The following is a 22,111-nucleotide window of genomic DNA, read 5'->3' on the forward strand; positions in this document are numbered from 1 at the left end:
ACTGGTCATCCCTCTGAGGTTATACCCTATAGGGCTCTACAAAATGTTACTAAGCCCATCAGGTGCATGGCTCCATCGCTTCCGGTGCTGACCTGTGGCTAGATTCGTTTTCTTATTTGAATTCGGTGGCAATCGTAGGAGAATTTCACTTCTGTATTTATTACTGCTAGCAGGTGGTGCTTTCCCTCAGCTCGTCTATTCACAACAAACAAATCGTGCGAATTTAATTTTGGCTTCATCCGCCAGTGAAAAGCTCCTGTCGGAGCAGAGTCGGAACGAAGTTTTGCAAACAGTTAACTTTTATTGTCGATTACCGTAAAGCCGAGCGGGACCAGAGGCACATTAAATGGAACTTCGTGAAGACGGGAGTGTCGTTGATAAACGAGAAAGTGGAACAACTCCAAATAGGCGCACTGAGAAGGGGATATTCCCATTTATTAAAAACCAACAAAAGTTTCCTGATCCGGACGATGACGATGGATTGCCAGACGACCCGGAATTTGATCTTCACCTGTGTTGTCCGAACGGGAAGGTTCTTGAGGAGGCAACAATCGGAACTTTATTCGGAAGAGGATGATGGCCCCCGTATGACGGCTATGAACGCTTCCAAGAACAAGCGCTGCTGGTGCTTCTCTGGAAAACAAGCATTAAGTTTAAAGAAAAATAAATAACCTGCTCTTAAACCCGCATCACTTTTCTTTTTCCAGTTGAAATCATCCCAATTCTAGTATTTTAAAGATAAAATTTACCTGTTTTTCTTCCATTTTGCGATATGGTTCAAAATTAACCGTTTTTCAACTTCCCCGCAAAAATTTCTTGCGGTTAAAAAGTAACCATATTTTCACTTCTCAAGAGAAGTCAAAAAATGACTTCTGTGGAAGAAACCAAAAAATCACTTAACGCGGAAAGGTGTGAAAATGGTTACTTTTTAACGATAATTGGTTAATGAATTTCGAGCGTGCAGATGTCAATTTGTTCCGCCGCTCGAGTTCGCGTAGGCTGCGTCCGTAAATTTTCCGCCAATTCGCATCGCATCGCTCTCACTATGTCATCGGCCATAGGCCGATGACATAGTAAATACGATGCGATGCGATGCGGCGAATGCGATTCAATGCGGTGAACCACATTTGAAGGAAATGTATGTGAATCGCTTAAACCTGACATACTCAACGCGGCGAAGCAGATGTCAATTTGTTCCGCCGCTCGAGTTCGCATAGGCTGCGTCCGTAAATTTTCCGCCAATTCGCATCGCATCGCACTCACTATGTCATCGGCCTAACTCAAAATTAAGTACGATCGAGGTTCAAAACATAGTTCAATTCTATGAACTTAAAGCTACCCGCAGGTTTTTTTAAAACCTTGAGCGAACTATTTCGCGCGTAGGGTTGCGTTCAAAGCCATAAGGCCGATGACATAGGCCGATGACATAGTGAGTGCGATGCGATGCGAATTTGCGAAAAATTTACGGACGCAGCCTAGTGAATACGATGCGATGCGATGCGGTGAATGCGATTCAATGCGGTGAACCACATTTGATGAAAATGTATGAGAATCGCTTAAACCTGACATATACTCAACGCGGCGAAGCAGATGTCAATTTGTTCCGCCGCTCGAGTTCGCGTAGGCTGCGTCCGTCAATTTTCCGCTGATTCGCATCGCATCGCACTCACTATGTCATCAGCCTAAGGCCGATGACATAGTGAATGCGATGCGATGCGAATTGGCGGAAAATTTACGGACGCAGCCTACGCGAACTCGAGCGGCGGAACAAATTGACATCTGCTTCGCCGCGTTGAGTATGTCAGGTTTAAGAGATTCACATACATTTTCATCAAATGTGGTTCACCGCATTGAACCGCATTCACCGCATCGCATCGCATCGTATTCACTATGTCATCGGCCTAAGGCCGATGACATAGTGAATACGATGCGATGCGATGCGGTGAATGCGATTCAATGCGGTGAACCACATTTGGTGAAAATGTATGTGAATCGCTTAAACCTGACATACTCAACGCGGCGAAGCACATGTCAATTTGTTCCGCCGCACGAGTTCGCGTAGGCTGCGTCCGTAAATTTTCCGCCAATTCGCATCGCATCGCACTCACTATGTCATCGGCCATAGTGAATACGATGCGATGCGATGCGGCGAATGCGAATCAATGCGGTGAACCCACATTTGATGAAAATGTATGTGAATCACATTAATTAATCCTGCAAGTGTACTAAAAATATTTAGTACAGCCAGTGCCAATTTAGTACACGTCAATCTAATGTTTTGATTGCGTTTTCTTTTGTCGTCTAAATCGTAACAACTCGCTAACTTTCAGCTACTCAGTTCAGAGTGACGACTACTCAGTTGTCGCCAAAACCGCACCTACTCAGTTCTGACTAAACGGCTTTTACTCAGAACTGACTAACAGCCCTTTTCGCGACAACTGAGTCATGGTTACTCAGAATGCGCGAAGATTCTGAAGCGCTTTTTGGCCGCTTTTTTCATGCTAGAATAGTTAAAACCTGTGTTATTTCTCAGACAAATGATGGATTTATTGATTTGGTGAATAACAAAAGTCCAAATTTTGTGCATACCCATTTATTTTTAAAAAAAATCCGCAAACTTATTGTTTTTTTTTCGCCCGTCGGGTTTCGTCTCCCGGGCTTTGACCCATTATGCCGTACAAGATTAAGTAATGGAAAATTTATTCGGACCATCATCACAGAACCCTGTAATAAAAATAATATCGGATTAATAGCTAGAAATTAACTTTAAAATTAAGGGAGTTTGGCATCACTGCTTCGTAGTATCAGTAAATTTTTGGTGACTTTTCTTTTGCAAATATTGTGTGAAGTCTGTACGATCTAATCTTAAAAAGGTGTTCAATATGATCAGGGAAAGTTTTCGTTTGGCCTCCAAGTTTGGTTTAAGTAAGGAGTGCAATATTTGGTAAGTTTTTACGGTTTCAAATTTCGGCCAGGAAGTACGAAATGAGGAGAAATCGGATGCAGCCTTTGAAGCAACCCTTCCAGGTATGAACGTTAAACACGCAGAAAAAAAAAACTGTAAGTATGCATTATCCTGAAAATTTGAGCTGAAACAGGTAACTAACACACAATTAAAGAAAATATTCTATATAAAATGAAAACTAGATAATAATACACTAACCATTCGAATAATTTCATAGCTCAATTTATTAAACATTTATTTTTAAAAACTTGAAAGATAATCGACTTGTTCAAGATTTTTTTTCCCGTGTAGATTAAATTTATGCTCTCTGTTTGCTGCATGGGATCATCCTTCCACAAACATGTTGACCCAGAGATAGTGTAACTACCAAAGATAAGAAAAGATTTTTAGTTGTAATCTGTACCGATTTATGCGCAAAGCTTTATTTATTTAGTATAAGATTTTTTTATATGTTTGCGTTAGTTACTATATGATTTTAAGTTAAAGCTTTGCTTTGAAATAACCAATATTTCCAGACCATAGTTCTCGTATTTTATAAAAACTATCTTTGGACTTCGACAAATAATTTTCCCGACTAAAATCAAAACAAACGGATTTAATCAGCACAGCAGTGAAACATAATTATTTTTTGGATACCGGATATTCTATAATCTTTGAGATACGAAATGACATGCCCGCAGATTGGTGAAACCGGATCATTTTCCAAGGTTTTATGTAGAAACTAAAATGGTAGGTAACTGATTTAATATGATGCATATTGAATTTAAGTCGACGAGTTGATGGAATTCAAGTTATTGAAAACATCAAAATTCAAGTGTTGAATGAGTCACATTAAAGGAAAAGGTGCAATTAATATTTTTATAGACCCATGGCGTTGTTATTAAAGTAATGATGTAATAGTTTTCAATTAGAGTGACTTAAAGAAACTTCAGCGCTGGTTTTCCCCTTCATCTATTCAAGACTTGCCTATGTGGAATGACAGGAATGGGCGTTCGTTTTATTGAATCATTCATCAACCTTGATTGTAGCATATTTGTTAATTGTGAAACTTTTACATTTCAATCGAACCACAGCATAGTCACATTAGAGTTGAGATTTTAAGTATTGATTTCTGTTTTTTTTTTTAAATTATTTTCTTGATTTTATTTTTTACATAAAAACCTATATTTCAATAAGGACAGGTGTAGATGTAAATGTCTAATTTTTCATTAATATTAAGCATTGGTCTTTATTCAGAATCAAAAGGTTAATTAATGGATTAGTTATGTTTTTAATTCAAAATTAAATATAATGAATTACAAATAACTTACCGAATATTTCAGATATTTTACATAAATCTGTTTGCTGGTTGAATTTATTTTCTAATTTTTAGATTTTCAGAATGTGTTTGTTGTTGACGGATGCAAACCTTACAATTGAGGCCCATATAATAGTTCCGCAATGAATAATCTTAGCAAACATCATTTAATTATCATAATCATTAAACTTAGTGCCATCGGATGATCGTAGTGATCCATTAAATGTTATTTTTTAATTGTTGGTCTTTTTCAGAATTTCAAGTTGTTATTTTCTATTTTTTATGTACATATTTAACATTTATTTTGTTAGTCTTGTAGCGATTGTATATTTGGATAGTCTGTCAGCAAATTCAGATGTTTTTTTTAAATGCATAATCTAGTAACGCTAGGTGGTAATTTTGAGAATTGATGTTTTTGAAGTCTTTATATATCTAAGTATTCACTTCACGTATTGTTTATTTATGCCTCTCAGTTGCAACGATTATATTTTTTTATTCAAATGTATATTTTAAATGATGCGTTTCTAATTTCTGTGTACTCTCATATAATATTGTAGTTGATTAATAAACATTCTCATATAAATATATGTTATTTCATATCACATTACTATTTCAGATTGCTATTTCTGTCACGATATTCACTAAAGTCACAATTTCAATATTCCTCTGTTACGCCTTTTTTATTTTTGTAAAGTGCTGCAAGTTCTCAAGAATGAATTTAAAAAATAAATTTCAGATTTCATCAACGATGCTGCCAGGTTTACATTGTATGTTGAAAATTTCACTACTCATATAACAAATTATTATTTTTATTATCACTGGTTTTTATTATTGTCCATATATATGTTTACCTTTTAGTAAAAAAAGCTTCAAATGATTTCCATTTCCAATCTGATCATTTTTTTTTTTATTTCTCAGTATCATTTTATCAGATATATCATCTCAGTTTTAACGCTTATAATCATATATAATCCCTATTATTATCATTATTATTATTATCTATCCTTTTCTTATTTTTTATTGGTATTTTTCATCATTATTATTCTTTATTATTAATATTATTTATTATTATGAATTGTACTGTATACCACTGACGTTTTTATGGGGTTGGTGGGATGCATCAGGGCATCAAACAAAGGGATTGAGCGCATGACAACTAGTGTTCAGAAAATATTTCAAATCTGAAATCTATTTTAAGTTAAAACTTTAATTTTATATGATACGTGTTTTAGTAAATAAGATTATATTGCTTGAAAATATTTTTCACAATGATTAAAAAATAATTCAATAATTTCACAGTTAGAGCCTCGAATGCTTTACCGTTGATCCAGTTTTGCTCAAAATCCAATAAAAGTTCCAACAGTTTTACATAGCAAAAAAAAAAGTTAGCTCCTAAAAATGAAAAGTTTATAAATCAGATAGTTTACAAACAATGAGGAAATAAAATACGTTAAAAAATGTGTTGAAAAATAATTGAAAAAATTAATGTGTATAATTTTAGTTTCATAGTGTTCAACGCATTCCAATTATAAGTCAATAGTTTACTAGCATTTTTTGGATTTATTGAATAGAGGGATGATTATTTGTAATAATATAAAAATTGTTTGTTTTAGATCGGACGGAAAGTGAACAGGTTATATTCAACAAGGTGGGTTCCAACTACAGGTAAGCTGAGAGTGTCTAGAGGTAAGACAGGTAAAAAGGTAAGATTATTTTACCATATAAATATTTCATTGATTGAATATATTATATAAGAACGAACAAAAAGTTGCCAGCTGGGCAGGTATCTACACGGATGCGGAATACCTGTCGTAGATTCTTAACTCTAAATATGTTATGAATTTTATACGGCTGCGAAACAGTTTGCTCGTTCTACAAGTAAGACATACACCTACACGAAACATTTTCATTTCATGTCAGTTCACACGAAGCCATGGTGTCGGGTATGTGATGATTTGCATTGAAGATTGGCCGAACTAAAAATCTAAAGGATGTAAGTTAACGCATACGTTGGCGAAACTGCGGTGAATCCGTGCACCCATGGTGGATTATCTACATACATACATACAGAAATTAACTTTAAAATTAATATTCACCATGTATTTTCTTTATTTTTTGCTCCACGAAACAACCAAGTCCGACCGCCTAGCACAAACTGATCAACATTTACTCAGTTGTCGCCTTCAAGCACTCGAGTTCTATGAGTGCCGAATTTTATGAAGTCTGAGTAATTTTTCCGCTGATTTTTGAGTTCATTAAGATCAGCCGTCGGCTGCTTCATGTATGTGGCGACGTCTGAGTAAAAGGTAGCCGGGCTCTGAGTATTTCAAATTTAGCGAGAATGGAATTTTGGGGGATCCAGAAAATCCGTCGTTTGCATACAAATGGCCTTGCGGTGAGGGTCAGTTAATAACGGTTTTACAACGTTTTCATCGCAAAACGTCCAGCCGTGCAGCATTTGGTAGAAAAAGATACCTCATATTATCACGGTTTGCGCTAGCGGATGAAAGTGTCTTTCCCAGTGAATAAATAAAGTGTAAATTTTGTGAATAAACTCAGTGATTCAAGTAGCAGAACAGGTTACTTCCAATGAAGAAACTTTTGGTCTTTGCTTTGCTGGTTCTTCCGGCGGTTCTCCTTACGGCGGACAACGGTAAGTTTCAAGTTTTCACGTGGCATTTCGTAACAGTAATTTTAGGTTTTTCTAGGCTCCCGGTTCATGGCCAATGCTACCGAGGAATTGGATGTTGAAGTTGAATCCGATGAGGCATCGGTAACCAAAAACGAGAAACCGGGAAACAGATGAAGAGCCAGAAACGACGAAATCGCCAGATGCAGATACGTTCCTTCTATTTACAAGGCCTCTCTAAATTCTGTCAAATTCCTCGTTGGCTTCGCCAATAAGAGAAGTGACGATTTTATAGTAGAAATTTCAATTACTTCATTCAAAACTTTTCGGCTATTTCCTACAACTGAGACATTAAACCGTCTCTTACTCGTTTCCTCCATCTGAATCGTTTGCCGGTCGGCCATTCGGATTGAACATTGCGCTCAACTACCGTTACGCCTGCGGAAATCAGTTATCAGGGTTTGGGTGGGGAAACGTTCTTCCTGTACGTGTTCCTGGCGGCTGTTGTAGTTTTGTTGCTGGTGCTCGGCCAACAATTCCTGGCATCGTGTGGCAAGCGTGAACGCTCCCCAGCTGCCCGTAAAACTGTGGAAACCGAAACCACCAGTACCAAGGATGTGGACTATGAATGGATTCCACAAGAAACACTCAAGATGATTCGTAAGTTTTTCTTGTTTTTTTTCTTATAGAAACTGAACTTTCTTTCTGGAACATATTTCAATAACCAACTTAAAAATCTTCAATAAACAAAAATTGGAAGTCCTAATACTTAATTGTACTAACTCACTAATGAAAGTCGTTTGTTTCTTCTAGAAAATTCTCCCAAGGGCGGCAAAGTGTCCCCAAAGCAAAGCCCACGGCAAAGCGATCTGTCTGTGCCGATGATTAGATCAATGGCTTGAAGAACTCATTGCTTTGAGAAGGGTAGCTATCGTTAACAAAGCATAAAAACAGAGACACGAATATGTAGAATGCCCATCACCATCATCAGCACAAAAAGCTCAATCAGCGTGGAACAATAATTCTGACATTATCTTCCGGAAAGTCGTTTGACAGAATAGTTAGTTGGCAAACAAATTTTAATGAAAAAAATTGTATTTTGCGAAAGGTCTCATTATGCTAGATAACCGTTATGTCAAATAACCCTCAAGTCAAAACGGGACGAGCCAGATTATTTGACCTTCGCCGGCAGCTGCGTAAGGCCGTCGTTGATCATGTTTCGGACTCATTCCTCCCCGCATACCAAAAAACTATATCTTAAATAATCAATACGATACATCTACGGCTCTAGAAATAGTGACTGTTTCGGTGAACGTAGCTATTATTTTAAACTTTACTTCGACAACGATAAAAACGATATATGAACGTTCATGTGAATAAGTGATGGTATCTGATAAGGTGAATGAAGGTTTAGACGATTTACTTAAATTTTATAAATAATCGTAAAACTGTTCTCGAACCTTAACGCATAGCGTTCATATCACATGTCAAACTCACATAAAAAATGACCGAAACGCGAGTCAGAGATGCCAGGTGGTTTTTAAAAAAAACTTAGTACTGATTTGTAAAAATATACATGTTTTTTCAATATATTCATTGTTTTATTTATTTATTTATTTCAAACAGATACATAAAATAAAAATTTTTTGTCCTTATTACAATGGCTCCGCCGTTCAAGGAGTTGTTATTTATCTTTAATGCTACATTCTATTATCTAATCATGAATCAAATATAGTTATAATTATTATGACAAGTTCTTTATAAGAAAATTCTTTAGATTTTTGACATATCATTATTTGTTATGGAAAAAAAATTATAGTTAATAGTGGTACAACGTTAGATTCAAAATGTAATTTCAATTTTTTTTAAATACCAACAACATCTTTTGATTTTCTTTTCTAAATTTTACTCATGCTGTTGAGCTTTGAGTTGAGTTTAACCTGTTGCATCCATTTAAAAAATACTTTTTTGTTACCAATTTATTATGCTACATCCACAAATATTGTACATATTTTAACCCGTTAACCGAACGAATCTATACCGGGTTCGATCTATTCGTGCACTTTAAAATATCTCATGGGACGATAAAAAGATGAAATACAAATTAATCTCCAGTGACCCTTTTTTTAAATTTTAAATTTTTGTTTTCGTTTAATTTCCATTTTTTTTTAAAGTATACTATACTGTAGTCTCTTCTTAATTGTTTCATAGTTCTTCGAGAATGAATAATTATTTTAACTTATTTAAAAAAAAAGGAAAAAACTTTAAAAAATTTCAATCTGGCATCACTGAGCGGTTGGATGCGCTCTTTCAAAACATTTGTTTTGTTTTGCCCGGGCAAATTTATCCGCGTTTCGTCTTTTCACCGGCGTTTCAAATCATGGATCTGTTTGAGAAAGAACCAGCCCCCAGTAATCGGGCCCGATTGCATCGGTTCTTTTTAAGCTATCGGAACATCAAGTAAGTTTTGATACATTTGTGGTCTGTAGCCTTAATAGTTTATTGATTGACAAATTTTTAATTATAGTTCCCGCACAATCGTGAACCAAAGGGACGATAGCGCTGGAACAGCGGTAGCACCTTTTCGCTATGGCCGGATGGGACCGTCACTGGAAATCTGCCTTTGGACAATGGACTCGCGGTACCAGACTGTACAGGAACAACGATAGCACCTCGCTGCACCTGTTGTCGGATGGGATCTTTACACATTTTAGGCGGATGACCGTATCCGATAAATTTCAATTAGATGAAAATGTAAGTAAACTGAATAAATAATTTCTAATAATCAAACAAAAATATTTCCATAAAAAAATCCGAAAACCCTCTATAAAAATATGCACTTGTGTGCGTGCCATGTTCCCGTATGTATGATTCTATTAAACGTATGCATACCTTCGTAAGTAACATTTTGTCGAATCGTTATATAGGTCTTTTCTGGAAATGTTCGGTTACAAGATTACTTTAAGAATAACTGTAAGGAAAACAGTTTGATGACCAGAATACGTTTTCCACGTGTGGTTTTTAGACGTTGTCTCAACTGTTTGCAGAACAGTTCTTCCATACAAGTGGTTTAACAGTTCTAAACAGTAACATAACTTAACGCCATATTCAACAGACCGTCGTTTTGGATTTCACAATTAGTGGAATGTTTTTTACGATGTCAGATACCGTTTTCTAAAAGTTGATTCGGGTTATTTTCGAGTTGAGTACATAACTAACACTGTTTCCTACCACGTACCATGCCAAAAAAAATGTTTATGAATGATTGGTCCCATGAATACAAGCGAGATTTTCAGTCTAATCTGGCACTTCAGGATCAAATCCGATACATGAATACTGATTTCATCACTCAATTTCAAAAGTCTGTAAAATCTGGGCACTCTGATAAAAAATCTGGGCAAAATCTGTGTCTGACCAATATCTGGACGAAGGGTCAAAAGTCTTGGTTTTACAGACAAATCTGGGCACCTGGCAACCCAGATTCCAGATACCATCACGCTTTCACATGAACGTCCATATATCGTTCTTATCGTTGCAGAAGTAACGTTTGATAGAACAGCTGCGTTTACAGAAACATTACTATAAGGTATTTCCCGACTTGTCAACAGAACAGCTGATTTCTCATGTTTACAATTTTCGGCAGCTGGTGGTAGGGTAAAAATAACAACAACACTACGCATGTTCAATGGTCGGATAGTAACGAAACCAAATTGGCGGTGCAAAAGTAATGGTTATGCAAAATTCTTAATTTTTTAAACTACCTTAAACTAAATAATTGTAGACATGAAATACTTTGAAGGTAATGTTGATGTTATGTAATGTTAATTTGAAAAAATAATTTCTTTTGAAGAAATAATTGAACAGTGCTAGCCTTCCAAGTTCAAAATGGCGACCAGTAGGTGTTTACATTTTTCAAAACAAAAACAAAAAGCTACCCTACCACTATCTGTCTCAGGAAATGCTCTATTTCTAAAGCCGTAAATGTATAGTTTAGACTGTTTGAGATATAGTTTTTTAGTATGCGGGAGATAGTACGATTTTGCTTGGCTGAGAGGTTCAAAATCGCGGCAATCATCATTTTCCCGTTCATTATTTCAACTGTTTTGCTTTCAGCCAAAAACAGCTGTTTAATGTTTTGACAACAACGTTGAGAGTATTGGTGAACTTCTCGCAAAACTGACTTTCTTCTCAGGGCGACTCCGTCCGTTTTTCGAGCGAACCTAGGTTGCCTCTCGAGCAATAAATGAGCACGATGACAGCAGTTAGAGCGAACCTAGCTTGCCTCTAGTTTGCCTCCAGGTGAAAAAAAATACGGTATATGTCATCGGCCTAACATCCGGAAGTTTTCATTGACCGGGAGTGTCAAAAATCTCCACCGCTCTGTAATTGCAATGCATTGTACCGGAATGCAACATCCGGGTACAACAAATTTTAATCATCCTTTAATTCCCTGAAAATAAGCTACCCTCGAAAAAAAGGATAAATTCGAGTTCGACAGCCGAACTTAGTATTGAGTATGCCTATTAGAACTTAGTTTTGCTATTGCCCAGACAAACTCAAAGTTGAGGGATGCCACTGAAGTGCTGTTTTGAACCAAAACTACTTAATTTTGAGTTAAAAAAAAAGATTGTGTAGGGTCAACAATAACCATAATTGGTTAAATAAAAACAAGCGTGCATAATAAGTCAATTTGGTAAATAATCCATAAAAACATATTGTTTCGAATTCATCAAACGAATTTTGCATTTCTTTCGCGTTTAGTTAAACTTTTAAAATGTCAAAGCGTAATTTATCAGAATTGTTTTTCATGCTTCGAAATAATGTGTTATACAGTAAAAACATTTACTCGGAAGGGGTGAGTAAATTTTTTAACAAAATTTTACAAACTACAATAAGCTGCTATGAAAAGCAATCGTCGATTCCTATTAGAAGCAGTGACCTTGTGACAGTTGTTGCACTTTTTGGCATTTCATACGAAATTAAAAGAAAGTCCTCCACTTTCAAGACACATAGTGCACGCAGATATATCTAACGGAAGGTTATTGTCACCGGGATTGCTCAAAAGTCAAAATGCTTATGCATATTTTATATTTTTTTTTATTACCTTCTACGCAGCCCGTTAGTTACGGCGTGTTCGTAAATTTATTTTTTCTATCGAAGTGATTTTTTCTATCGATGCTAGCGTTCGTAAATTGAATGAACTGTATACAAAGGCATTGGAAGGTAATTTGACATCTACCAAACAAATCGATGCATCACCCAAAAAAATCAATTTACGAACACGCCGTACAATTAACTTTATGCTGAGGTTAGGGAAAACATTGGAAATTCTTGTATTAAATAAATAGGTTTAGAGAGACTGCTCTCGTTTCATTTTTTTCCTACATGCAATTGTGAAGTTCCCATGTTTTTATTGTATGCGCATTGTATATATTACACGACTTATGCCTAAGAATGAGATCCAACTTGGCGGCATTCTCATATGTTTTGCTGGTTAAGTTTTTTCCGTTTGTAATATTTAGAGGTCAGGTTTTAAAAAGTGGTTTCCTTTGTACAGGGTGGCCACAACCTTTTCATTTAGAAATTCCCGGTTTTTCCCGGTTATAAATTCAAGGTTTCCCAGGTTTTGATGGTCCAATTTCATCGAAGAAAAGCAAAATTTTCAACTTATTTCATTGATTGTTTGTTTCATCACATTCATATAATTTAACATTTAGACTACCTCGATTCTATTTTCAATTTTTATCACCTTTTATCAAAATCATTAAAAAACACCGTACACAAAATCGTTATGGGAATAGAAAAGCTGGTGTAGACGACACTATGATGCATTTAAAATCTATTTTTGATAGATAAGTTAAAATCATGTTCACAAAAAAATTAAAAAAGATGTGCTAAATAATGTTTACAATTAATCAGTCGTCATTATTATCAGCAGAGCTTAATAAGAACGTCTTGTTCTGATTGTGGTTACTAAGAAACTAATGTATTAACAAGAAAAAAAACTTATTTGCTTGATATTCAAGGCTTGCTAATCTCTGATTCCAACACGTCTCCTCAAGCCGCAGATAATCCCATTGATCTACGACTAGCCCAATTAGCATCGCAGTATCCGCTGATGTTTGATTCGGCATCCTTCCGGTATCGCAACTTGTAGTTAGAAGTACCACGCAAATACCTCATAACATCACGCAGCGAAACGATTTTTTATTTCAAAGGAAAGTGCCGCAAAAACAAAGGATTTTTTCCTTTGATTTTGGGATAAATAAAAATTCCTTTGATTCAAAGGCATTTTCCTTTGTTTCAAAGAATTTTTCTTTTGAAAAATCTTTGAATCAAAATATTAATGCTTTGAAACAAAAAACAGTGATGCAAAGTTGTTACAATGTAATTTAGATTTAGATTTAAAAGGATTGGTTCATTGAACCATTTTCCTTTTATTCCAATTGGAAGAAATATTTTCTGTTGTCCCGAAGTTCCTTTTAGGAATTTTGAATAATAAAAAGAAAGAATTTACATTTTAAATTCATTTTTATTCACAAAATTAACGCTAACACTGGTTCACTATAATTTTGGTATTAATTTTGGCCTGAGGGCATTCTTCTTGGGCCGCTCAATATAGACTTCCGGAAGCAGCTCCGGTTGCTAGCTTTAGTGGTCATCCAACTGGTGATTACCGCTGAAGATCGGGCCGGAGATTATCAGACCGCTGGATTTGGGATGGAATCTGCCGCGGTCCTGTAATGCAAGAGTTTATATAAAATCTTAAACATTCACTTTTTGATTAATGGATTAACACACACTTACCATTCTTCAGCCTGAATCCTCCTAAAGCTATCTCTGATTCACTAGTTTTGATTTTCAACACAACCGGACAAACTTTATTCGAAATTCGGTTCTTGCTCAATCCAAAATATCTTCTAAGTTAAAAATTTTAATTTAAAGAAATTATTCCTTTCTGTTGAAAACAATTTTCTTTGGTTGAAAGAAAATTTACTTTGTTTTTAACGAAATGTGCAATTGAACAAATTTCTTTTGAATCAAAGAATTTGTTTAAAATAAAAGTCCAAAATTATTCAGTTCAAAAAATTAATTCTTTCTTTCAAAAATTTTTCATTTGAATCAGAACTATAATTCATTGATTCAAAGAAAACAGGAGTTTGATTCAATAAACTGAATGTTTTGAATCAAAGTCAGTTTTGTTTTGTATCAATCATCATATTGTCGCTGAATCCCCAAACCGGAGTTTTCGTCAATGAGCACTGGCGACATTTACTGGCGACACTCACTGGCGACAAGTTATTATCAGGACGTGTACAACTTCGGGTGTGTTCTTATATCAAAGATTTTTTATTTCAAAGGAAAGTGCCGCAAAAACAAAGGATTTTTTCCTTTGGTTTTGGTTTAAATAAAAAATCTTTTGGTTCAAATGCATTTTCCTCTGTTTCAAAGATTTTTTCTTTTGAAAAATCTTAGATTCAAAATATTAATGCTTTTATACAAAAACCAGTTTCATTTGATTTAAAGTTATTATCTTTGCTCAAAGGTAATTTAGATATAGATTTAAAAGCATTTATTCATTGAACCATTTTCCATTTATTCCAATTGGAAGATTTTTACCCTGTTGTTTCGAAGTTCCTATTAGGAGTTTGAATAATAAAAAGATACAATTTTAGTTCTTAAATTCTTTTTTATTCACCAACACATAAAACACTGGTTCACTATAACCGAGTAGGGTCCTTGATATCGTTGACAAAGTTTCGCATTCTCCGTGGCCCGGTTAATAAACTTCCGAAAGCCACTCCAGCTGCTGGCTGGTCTGACTGGTGATTGCCGTTGAAGATTGGGCCGAAAAAATACGACCGCGGGATTTGGGGAGGTGTTACTTTGCGCAGCTTTCTCCATGTTCGAGAGACTTGGAAATCTATCCGTCGGCCGTGGTCCTGTAACTATACAAGCGTTTTAGAAAATCTTGAATTCACTTAAATATTCAGTATTTATCAACTTACACTTACAATTTGGCACCCTGAATCCTCCTTATTTATAGCTTACTCCGATTCACTGGTTTGATTTTTAAAACGAGCGGCCGAACTTTATTCGATTTTTCGGTTTTCTGTTCTTCTTGCAAGTCAATGCAAAATATCTTCTAAGTTTGAAGATTTTGTTTCAAAAAATTATTCTTTTCAGTTTAAAACATTTTTCTTCGGTTGAAAGCAAATTTACTTTGTTTCTAAAGAAATATGCAATTGAACAAATTTCTTTTGAATCAAAGAATTTGTTTGAAATCAAAGTCCAAAGTTATTTAATTCAAAAAATTTATTCTTTCTTTCAAAAATTATTATTTTCAATCAAAACTATAATTCATTGATTCAAAAAAAAAACAGGAGCTGGATTCAAAAAAATGAATGTTTTGAAACAAAGTCAGATTTAATTCGTTCCAAAATTCAAGTTTACTCTGCGTGAATACACGGAATCGTCCATCTTGTGACAGGCAATCGTAATCATAGGCATGGTAGGCGAACAATTCGCTGTCAAAAAGCGCTCCGTCTCCACCCCCCACCAATGTGAAACGTTTGGTACTCCTTGCCTACTGTTGCTCAATTTGCAACCACCCGTAGCTGTATAGGCACGCTGGTTATTACTTTACAAAAGCGTTCCCAGTAATGATATTTCACAACGTCGCTAGTTGGCAAGGTTGCCGATCACCAGCGCGAAAACTTCGGATTTCAACTTCAATGACAATATATCCAAGTTTTCTCTGCGTGATGTTTCACGGATTTCCAATGCTTGAGACCAGGATTCGTGTTGAATCGGCTGAGCATGTTTACAGCGAACAAAATATCTGGACGTGTACTTTGGGCCAAGTACATCAGACAACCCACGGCTTCTTGGTAGGGGATGTTCTTCATTTCTGCTGCCTCTTTCTCCGAATTGGGGCACATCAGTTTCGTCAAGTTCTCGGATGCGTTCATCTCAGTACAGGTCGGTTTGCATTGATCCATGTGGAATCGTTTTAGTAGTTGAAATGTATCAGCAAGGGAATGTTGATCAGGGATAAAATTACTCTTGAGGTAAGTTTTCGGATAACTACGGATTAACACAGGATTAGATTGTCTCCGGTTAGACGGCTAGAATGCGAATGGCTTTATTCCATTTGTTCTTTTCAGATCTTCGTGTTTCGAATCTCGTAAACACGAAAGCTTCAAGTTCGAAGATTCATTTCATACATTGCAGAACGCCAGTATCAATATATGACAATCCTCCATTTTTTGGAACACCTGGTAATATTCTTTTAAAATAATCGATAGAAAACTTAGTAGGTAACATTTCTTTAGATATTCTATATCATCATTCGAATACAGCACTGACAATACGTGCGACTTGCTGAGTTATTCTTTGAGAATATCTGCCCGGCTTCTCTTAGACCGCGTCATGATTGGACTACGCAATACTATAGTATACGTATACGGAGCGGATCTTTGGAGGTGGTGTCAACGGTTCCTGACTATCTGGAAACCCCAGGAATTCGTTCTCAGAGGAACTTCGTCGCCGTTTGCCCTGCCGTTCATTTTCTCGTGGAATCCCGGTTCGTACCATCACATTCCAACGTCTTCGAGGTTCGTGTACCATTTTCAGTTGATGACGATGTGCTGTGAAAACGTTCGCTCCAATCGAAATCTGGAAGATATTAGAAGAATATCTTTTTACAAAAATTGCACTCAACCACTTGGGAATGTCATTTCGATTAGGATTTTTGTATAAAAGCTTATCCCCTGCCACAAGCTTGTCAAATTCATCGGGAGGTACGCATTAATCTTGATCTGTTGGTTTATCTTTAGCAGGAGATTTTTTTAAATTTTTGTTGTATGTTTTGTTTGGATTAAGAAGATCTATGAGCATTTTTGGTTTATAATTTAAAACTTTCTCTGCTGGGAATTCACCATCCCCATTTAGACAGCTGTTCCTATAATTGATTAAAAATAAAGAAATTTTTCCTTCTACATCAATGGCTTTTAAATCTTTATCAATAAGAAATTTCTTGAGTTGAAAGGAGGCCCGCCATCAGTGACTACCACATCTGGCAACCCAAAACGAGCAAAAACTGAGCTTAATTTTTTATTCACATGTTGTGCCGTAGTTCCATGCTTCATCCATTCAATTTCAAGCCATTTAGAGTAACTATCTACAATTAATAAGAATGTTTTCTTCTCAAAATACAAAAAATCTGCATGAAGCCTACTAAAAGGACGTGAAGTTGGAATCCAAGTAAAAGTTTCAGGAGATTTAACATACACAGTAAATTTTTGCATCGATTTCCATCAAAAAAAATTGCTGGAAATGTTCAGCAATCCAATTTTTTGCTGGAAACCAGCAATCGGTTTTCTGATTGCTGGATTTTTCAGCATTCGGTTGTGTTCTTGTCATTTTTGCTGAAAACCCAGTAATCGAATTTCAAATTGCTGGACTTTCCAGCAACTGATCTAGTTTGCTGGAAAATCAGCAATCGAGTTGTCAAATTGGAGTCGGTTTGTTTTCGTACGCGGAAAAAGGTGAGAATTTATTTCACGAACTTTGAATAGATTAATCAATTATTCTTATTTTCCTCTATATTATAGCAACCATGGTCTGCAGACATCAAGTCAAGGGTGAGTTTTCATTGGATAGGTAGATGTTTTATGAAAGATACTAATCAAAACTTTATTTCAGGTGGTCAACACTTTGGCACAAAGCTTCCACCCCAGAGCAGAACCGGTGCTGGTATATTAAAAAAAATGTATAATTTTGGTAATAAATACCACTTAATTGAAAAAATGGAATAACTCTTATTTATTGGACATTATAGGTACAGCCAGTATTCAATACATAATTTCGAATTGAAACATAAATTTGATACCAAATACAGCCGAATGTTTTGAAAAAAATTGCTGGCTTCCAGCAATCTGGATTGCTGATTTCCAGCAATTTGAATTGCTGGAATACAGCACTAATGTTTGCTGGTTTTTCCAGCAATTCAAATTGCTGGAAATTTTGCTGGAAAGTCAGCGGGACAAAAACCAGCAAAATTTTGCTGGTTTCCAGCAATAAAAAATTTGCTGTGTACACAGCAAATTTTTTTTTGCTGGAAACCAGCAAAATTTTGCTGGTTTTTGTCCCGCTGACTTCCCAGCAAAATTTCCAGCAAATTAAATTGCTGGAAAAAACGGCAAACGTTAATGCTGGTTTCCAGCAATTCAAATTGCTGGAAAATCAGCAATCCAGATTGCTGGAAACCAGCTATTTCTTTCAGAACATTCGGTTGTATTTGGTTTCAAATTTATATTTCAATTCTAAATTAAATATTGGATACTGGCTGTGGTATGACAAGAAATAAATAACAATTATTTTCTTCCATTTTTCATACATGTATTTATTCCCAAAATTATCGGGGTGTTAATCATCCGCCACCTAAAATAGAGTTTTGATTAGTATTTTTCTTGAAATATCTACCTATCTTTTAAATACTCACTCTTGGCTTGATGTCTCATTGCTAAAATATAGAAGAAAATAAGAATAATTGTATTAATCTTATCAAAGTTCGTGAAATAAAGCCTCACCTTGCTTCAGCGTACGAAAACAAACAGACTCCAATTTGACAATTCGATTGCTGATTTTCAAGCAAACTAGATCAATTGCTGGAAAGTCCAGCAATTTTAAAACCGATTGCTGGTTTTTCAGCAAAAATTACAAGAGCACAACCGAATACTGGAAAAACCAGCAATTTGAAAACCGATTGCTTGTTTCCAGCAAAAATTTTGATTGCTGAACATTTCCAGCAATTTTTTTTGCTGGAAATCGAGGCAAAAATTTACTGTGTACGTTGTCATAGATGAACAAATATCACAGGACTTGACAAAATCTTCGATATCAGGATTCATTCCCGGCCAATAAACTGATCGTCTAGCCAATGATTTCATTTTGACAATACCGCTATGATTAGCATGCAGTAATTTAAGTATAGCCAGTTTTAAGGTGTTTGGAACCACTACCCTGTTTTCTAAAAGCAAAACCTCGTCTACAACTTCCAGTTTTTCCTTTTGTGCAAAAAAGTTCTTAAATTTCATACACACAAAATTTCCAAGGCCGAAAATTAGCAAAATTTTGCTCAAATTTGACCAGCTAAAAACTTAGCAATCAATTTAGCAATTTTTTTTTACTAAAATTTTAGCAAAATACCAAAAAGTGTCCGGACTAAATTTTTACTAATTTTTCAGCAAATAAAAATTCTTGTTTGCTACATTTTCAGCAATTTTTTTTTCATTTTTACTGCTAAATTAGTTAAATTGAGGATTCTGAGATTCACAATAATATGGATTTTATACCTGTTCAAAATGAATAGATAGTATATTTTCCAGTTTTGTTTTTACATTTAATGTCATTTTCTTATTTAATAACACTATCTCCTTGTCATGTCTTCTTTTCCGGAAACTTCTAAAGTGCAAATGTTTTGCATCTCCGAGAATAGGGAATATTGAATCTGTTAGGTACAACAAACGATTCTTTGATGAACAATGCAATTTGGAATACCCATGTGAATCTGTGGAAGACACAAATACAAAATTATTATAATAAACTTTTTTGTTGACAAAAAAAACTTACATTAGCAGTACGGCATTTTTTGTTACAAAGATGAAAAAACGGGCTATCGTTGTGTAGAATTGGCCAGGACTGACAGTCTTCTACCAGCTCATCTTCGGTGCCTTGTCCGGTCAAATCAAATCAAGATCAAATAAAAAATCATATCAGATAATAATTCTTAAATTTAAATCAACTTATCAAACATATTTTAATAATAAATAATTAATCTATATTATGTTCTGGCATATGATTCTAAAAGGAAAATGATGACTAATTGAAAAGAAAATAGTTTAGAAACCTTTGTGTAATTGTTATGCCTGAATGTAAAATTTTTGAAGTATAGCTTCATTTCTTGTTTCCGGAATTTCTTGTTTGGTGTTGTACTAGATGATTTCACTATTAAATTTATAATTTTAATGGATAGTTGTTCAAGTGTGATTTCAAGAGTGTTTTAAGGTTTTTTCTTGCGCAAAACGAATGATTATTACGTTTCTTAGGTTTCAATTTCTAATCAACTAAGTTTCGATGACTTACCTAAAAGAAATCATTTAATTTTCACTTTTTTCCTGGCGATCTGAAGTTTTCCAGGCGGTGAGCGTTAGTCAGAGACGACAGCTCCGGATGATGCCAGTGGTTTTCCGGATACGGGTACTTGGGCAAGAAATTTCCCCCCAGACAACTGGATATTTGTTCCCGATTAGCAAGCAGTAACCTCTTGCCTCTACAGAGATCCGACAGATGCTGCGGGTCTTGTTGTTGGCAAGCCATTTGGAAATGACCGTTGCCATTTTTTTCGTCCTCTTTTTTTTAATGACCCCGGAAATGACGAAGCCTGAAAAACAAAGCCAAATTATTTTTCTTTCAAGCTCAAATTCTATCTTGAAACTCACTTACCAATCTGCTAAAGAGTAGGGGAATCGGATTAAACGTTTTGATAGTTCCATTCTCCAGTACCATCGAAAATCGTTTGAAGGGCAAACTTCTCAGCGGGTATAATTCGATACCTAGATGAACACAGCCGAAGCGATATTATTTGCCGAAGCAACTTACATGCATCCGGGCCGGACGATTCCGATTCGGTCACTTTATTGACGTAGACCGGCACTTGGAGCATCATGTTAATCACAGGGGATTCTCCGAAAACGGAAAGCAAACACCTGAAACTAAAGTTAACTCGATAGAAATTTCAAATGTAATCGAAACGTTCAGAAATCGCCCCGAAAAGAAATCAAAATTGAATGGCTGTCAAAACAAAACGTTCACCGCGGTTCGTGTATAGACTTAAAGTTGGAGTCTATGCTACTTTAAATACTAAAATAAGTAGCAAATGAGTTGTTTTTACCCAAATTGAGCAAAAGTCATGACAATTTAGGAAAGTGCTAACTCAGCAGTAAAAAAAATATTTTGCTAACGGAAAGTAATGGTCACTTTTTGCTAAGTTGAGGCCGAGAAATTTTGTGTGTACACAGCAAATTTTTTTTTGCTGGTTTTTGTCCCGCTGACTTTCCAGCAAAATTTCCAGCAATTTAAATTGCTGGAAAAAACAGCAAACGTTAATGCTGGTTTCCAGCAATTCAAATTGCTGGAAAATCAGCAATCCAGATTGCTGGAAACCAGCTATTCCTTTCAACACAACCGGCAGTATTTAGTATGAAATTTATATTCAATTCAAAATTAAAGTTTAATATTGGCTGTGCATATAATAAGCAATAAAAACAATTATTTTCTCCCATTTTCAATAAGGGATTAATTTATTTTTCAAAAAAAAAATTTTTTTTTTTCACAACTTTCACACCGGCTCTGCACACAAAACTTTCGGGGCTCCACTTAGCAAAATTTCGCTGTTACTTTCCGTTAGCAAAAATATTTTTTTACTGATGAGTTAGCACTTTACGAAATTTCCGTAAATTTTACTGAATTTGAGTAAAAAAAACTCTTTGCTATTTATTTTAGTTCATTACAGTAGCATGGACACGAACCACGGTCGTAATTTGCTCAATTTCAGCAGTGTCAGATCAGTTTGCCCAAAATGGCGATGTTGTTTTTGCATCGGGAGTTCGCTGCACGTCATTTTTTAGTTCAGTTCTAGAAAAATATGAAAAAAGGTAAGTGAATGATTGTTTAAAGTGGCCTACACATAAAAATCTCTTCGTAAGTGCTCTGTTCGAGTTCAGAACACAAATTTTTAATTGGTTGCCTTCCGGAACAGCTGATCCAGATCAACAAAAATAACTGTCCACTGCTTTCCTTTTGAATTCGATGACAAAGCTCACTAATGAAATGTTCAACGCAGTGCAATTGCAAAAAGGAGATTACGCACGATTTTTGTGTGTTCGGGACCGGCTAATCCAGGATGCTACCAATTGATAATTTCAGATCCGAATTCGAACAAAGCATTGCGAACCGTTTTTCGCGCTGATTCAGATTAATTTTTCCAGAAGGAACAGATATAATTGAAAAATTGTTTTTCTGTTTGTTTTTTTTCTGCAAAAATTCGATGCAAATTCTTTTGCATTTTTGGGGCTACGAACTATGGCCGTAGGAACGTGCAAAAAGGCAGTGCTAGATTGGTAATGTCTTCAGATAGCGAGTCCGGGTCCGGATA

The 22,111-nt window shown here is 35.4% G+C and overlaps 1 protein-coding gene and 1 long non-coding RNA gene across 3 annotated transcripts in view; both read left to right on the forward strand.

Moving 5' to 3' along the window:
- Nucleotides 1-6,606: 6,606 nt before the first annotated feature.
- Nucleotides 6,607-8,573, forward strand: LOC129751838 (uncharacterized). 2 transcript variants are annotated; one of them, XR_008738802.1, is made up of 3 exons: nucleotides 6,607-6,915; nucleotides 6,961-7,551; nucleotides 7,705-8,573. It is a non-coding gene; the product is annotated as an uncharacterized LOC129751838 (long non-coding RNA). The 2 variants fall into 2 exon arrangements; XR_008738803.1 differs by having other exon boundaries at nucleotides 6,971-7,551; nucleotides 7,705-8,572.
- A 3,001-nt stretch (nucleotides 8,574-11,574) lies between these two features.
- The window catches only part of LOC129751824 (syntaxin-16), a 101,737-nt gene continuing 91,200 nt past the window's right edge, over nucleotides 11,575-22,111 (forward strand). Inside the window, exon 1 of the mRNA XM_055747559.1 lies at nucleotides 11,575-11,746. Within this exon, the coding sequence (XP_055603534.1) occupies nucleotides 11,666-11,746 (81 nt within the window). The 5' untranslated portion in view covers nucleotides 11,575-11,665. The remainder of the gene's footprint in view (nucleotides 11,747-22,111) is intronic.

This window comes from Uranotaenia lowii, chromosome 1, assembly GCF_029784155.1.
Source record: "Uranotaenia lowii strain MFRU-FL chromosome 1, ASM2978415v1, whole genome shotgun sequence".
NCBI classification, from domain to species: Eukaryota; Metazoa; Arthropoda; class Insecta; order Diptera; family Culicidae; genus Uranotaenia; species Uranotaenia lowii.